General features: G+C 34.2%; 1 protein-coding gene across 1 annotated transcript in view; it reads left to right on the forward strand.

Moving 5' to 3' along the window:
• Nucleotides 1–900: 900 nt before the first annotated feature.
• Nucleotides 901–3,928, forward strand: part of LOC119586967 (putative sodium-coupled neutral amino acid transporter 7) — an 11,037-nt gene continuing 8,009 nt past the window's right edge. The window contains exons 1-3 of the mRNA XM_037935705.1: nt 901–1,267; nt 2,260–2,381; nt 2,611–2,691. Coding sequence (XP_037791633.1) covers nt 1,009–1,267; nt 2,260–2,381; nt 2,611–2,691 — 462 coding nt within the window. The 5' untranslated portion in view covers nt 901–1,008. The remainder of the gene's footprint in view (nt 1,268–2,259; nt 2,382–2,610; nt 2,692–3,928) is intronic.

A 3,928-nucleotide genomic window follows, 5' to 3' on the forward strand; every position in this document is an offset into this window, starting at 1 on the left:
GTGTTATCCTCTGTTGCACAAAGGCGTATAATCTGGGGCGTCATTTATTTTTCTGGAGTGGGGGGCAAGGTTGGCCAGGTGTAATTTAGAAAGAGAATCTTCAATATGTGGCCCTTAAGGAGGGAAATCAGAATCTTGGGTGCAATTGCTCCCCAATTCCCATCCTCCCCCAAATGATGCCCCTACTTAGAATTCCCAGGTGTTAGTTTTGTAACGGATTGTAAAATTTTTAAAAATAATTAAGCTATACCTTATTAAAATATGTGCTCGTTTTCTTAGAATACTAAATATCATGTTACAGAAAACCTAAATGTTAATTGGCAACGCTTATATAAAACTATTTAGAAAAAATCGTAATATCTTTTGCCATAATTAAGATAAGATAATATGTATACATATTTGTTAAGCTTGTAATTTTGAAACTGAGTTACAAAATCTTGATATAGAATATTTATAAAGTGTTCTCTTCTGTAGAAAAAAATCATCTGTCTGATACCGGATGCTATGTTTTAAAATTACGCCTCCTTCACACCTTTGAATTCATAGAATTAAAATGAAATATATATTTTACAATATTTTCAATAAAAGATAATCTATATAGCAAAAAGAAGAGATAATGAACATATTTATAATAGTTTTGCGTACAAAACGTTTTCTATGAAAAATCAGCTGGTCAACATGGCGGTAAACCGAAACAATCATGACAGGAAATAGAACATATAAATAATATGCAAAATTTAAATAGAATTGTGACCAAAAGCACTTTGAGTATTCACAGATAAGTAACTTATCCCTAAAATGAAATATAACGGATGGAAATAACGGAGAAAAACTCCAAAATAAGGTCTCATAAGAGTGGCAGAGTTGACTGACCCCACTCTACGGTTGGCATCCCTGCTCGTTCGCGAAAATGTAAACATCACATGGACCTCGGCAGCGAGAGACGCCCCTTCCTCTCAGCTTTTCATGTAATACTCGCTTTCCAGGACTCAGGAAGGAAAGTTGACCATGTCTGAGATACATATTCCTGAGAGTGACGATCCCGATGGTGTTGTCGTAGCAACGGTAGCCACAAGAGCTGCCAGGAATAGAGAGAGAAGTGGGAGTGCCAGAAATCATCACCCTGGGCCTGTTGTGGGACTCGTTACACCTCGTCTCCATGAAGGGGATACGGAAGAATTATTACCTAATGATGAGCTCGTTGAGGATCCTGATCAGGAGCTCTTCATGTCGTGTCAGCTTACGAGCTCATTCGGGGAAGAAAAGGGTAAGGTAGTAGTACTGGTATTGTTTAGCCCATCATCAGAATCCAGGCTGTTTTTGTATTATTATTTTGTTTGGTAGAATTGCAGATAGATATACATTACATGAGATCAACAGACATGAATTTTAAACAGTTGTACTCTTATGACATAATTATTACTAATTAAATATAAAAAAAATTGACTATAAAGACATTGAGGGATATATTCAATCATGTTGCCAATGCAGCCTCCGTGCCTTTGTTATTCCAGGTATGCAAAAGCATCTATTGCATAAATTCTAACATGGACTGGCATCTTATTTGATTATAAATTTCCAGAGAGCTTTACAAATTTAGAAAGCAAAACACAAAGATGATGAATTCTGGGACCTTATTTGTAAAGAATTGTTTTCATTTTCCATTAACAAATAGAAATAATTAGGGATGAGCAGATACTGTAGATCATGATGTGCATTGCACTGTACTAGTAATCTGAATGTTTAGGTAAAATTATAATAATCATGTGAAATTTTACGAGTAAAATTTGTTTTGTACATATGAATCGCTATGCAATTTATGACAAATGAGTGGGAGATCTCAGTGCAATTTATATATTCTCACAAACTTCAGCCTGTTTTAGATAAATTAACCAAAAAAATCAGTATTTATTCTCTTTCATAAAGATGCAGGATTATGCTTGAAAAGAAGATCTTTGACCAAATTTAATTTAGAGAAACAACAACCACAAAAAAGTAGAATTTCTTGAAGTAGGAGACTGATAGTAAAATATAATATTACTAGTGTGATTTGGTTGACATAAGCAATTTTACTCCTTGATTGTTGCTGTGAAATCAGGAATATAACAAACTATATGATAAAAAACATTATTTTGGTCACTAATTTTATTCATGTTGTAAATTGATTTTATTGTTTTTCCTCCATAATATTGTTGGTAATAATATATTCTTGTTTTTCAGCATCAATACTGTGAGTAGTAATATATTTGTGTTTTTCAGGAATCACATGGTATAAGGCAATGTTTTTGATAGTCAATGCAGCATTAGGTGCTGGGCTTCTTAATTTCCCAAGAGCATTCCATGAAGCAGGTGGAATTGTTTCCGGGAACTTAGTTCATATTGTAAGTTGTGGCTAAGAGTGTCTTTACTGCAGTTGAAACTACGATTTTCTTTGAATGAAATGGAAGCTAAGATTTTTTCTCAATGCTGTTTTAATTTTTACCCTTGGAGCCTTGCTTCTATGTTTTCTCAAAGCAAAATTATAAAATTCTCTATAATTTGTAAAACAAACTTTCCTTATTTTATAATGAGATGAATAACTCACACTTTACATAATGTTCTTCATTACAGATATTCACCTCCTTTGCCCTTGGCTCTCTCATAATCATTGCAAGGTGTGCAAGTGAGAGAAATTGTAAAACATATCAGGAGGTGAGCAAACCATTCCCATTACAGTTATTAGTACAGCACTTCATATAGGCTAATGTTTGAGTGTATGTGTATGTATGCTACATGCTCTCTCTCCTTATTTCTATTCCAGGGTGTACATTGTGGTGTTGGAAGGGTAATTAGTGTTCTCATTTTCTGTTTTATTTTTATGGGATGCATGATTTTAGGCTAAATAGCAAACACAAATTCTATTGTATTATACACTGAACTTTTTTATCCTTAAATTTGTATTTATTAATATAGTTACTTTATTAGCTGGTGTAGATTTTATGTTATCATTATTATTGTTTTTATCTTTTAAGTATGCTGTTATAAGTAATCCCATAGAAGGGTTGTTTTAGTATAAATTATCTTTTAATATTTTTATTTGTCAAATACCATTAAAGCCATTAGATAAATGTGCTAAAACTTTTGCCTGTACATTTATTTTTATAACTTTTAGTATAATTGTGCTAGGAACAGGGGAAAAATGGGGGTATGTGAGAGACAGGAAAGTTAAAAGATTTGTGAGGGATAGGGAAGTAACAAGATAAACGAGGGACAGGGAAACAGCAGGGTATGTGAGGGACTGGAATCAGCAGGGATGTGTGAGGGACAGGGATGCAACAGAGGTGTGTGAGGAACAGGGAAAGAGCAGGAAGTGTAAGGAATGGAGAAGCAGTAGAGGAGTGTGAGGGATAGGGAAACGACAGGGTGTGTGAGGGACTGATAAGCAACAGTTTGTGAGGGATAGGGAAGCAACAGGGTGTGTGTCATACAGAAACAACAGGGTTTGTCAGGGATATGGAAGCAACAGAGTGTGAGTGACAGGGAAGCAACTGGGTGTGTGAGGAACAGGGAAGCAACAAGATGTGTGAGAGACATAAAGCAACAGGCTTTGTAAGGAACAGGGAAGCAACAGTATCACTGGGTAAGGGTTTAAATCATTGACAAAAAATACAATGTTTTATTTTATTTATACCTGTTATTACTCTAAAAATGCATGATAGAAAATTGTTTTTGGTATTAAAAAAAAACCTTGAAGAAGCATGTCTTGTCTCCAGCAGTAAAGGCTTAGATCCCATACCATAAAAAAATTATTACTGTGGGTGTTGTTTTGCAAATGTACAAATAGTCAAATGATATGTATTTAGGGGTTGCATAATCTTGTAACTAATCTTGTAATAATGAATGTTTTTTCTTATTCTAAAGTGGATGCTTAAAGCTACTTTACTTTTTA

The sequence above is a fragment of the Penaeus monodon genome, chromosome 22 (genome assembly GCF_015228065.2).
Source record: "Penaeus monodon isolate SGIC_2016 chromosome 22, NSTDA_Pmon_1, whole genome shotgun sequence".
Taxonomy (NCBI): domain Eukaryota; kingdom Metazoa; phylum Arthropoda; class Malacostraca; order Decapoda; family Penaeidae; genus Penaeus; species Penaeus monodon.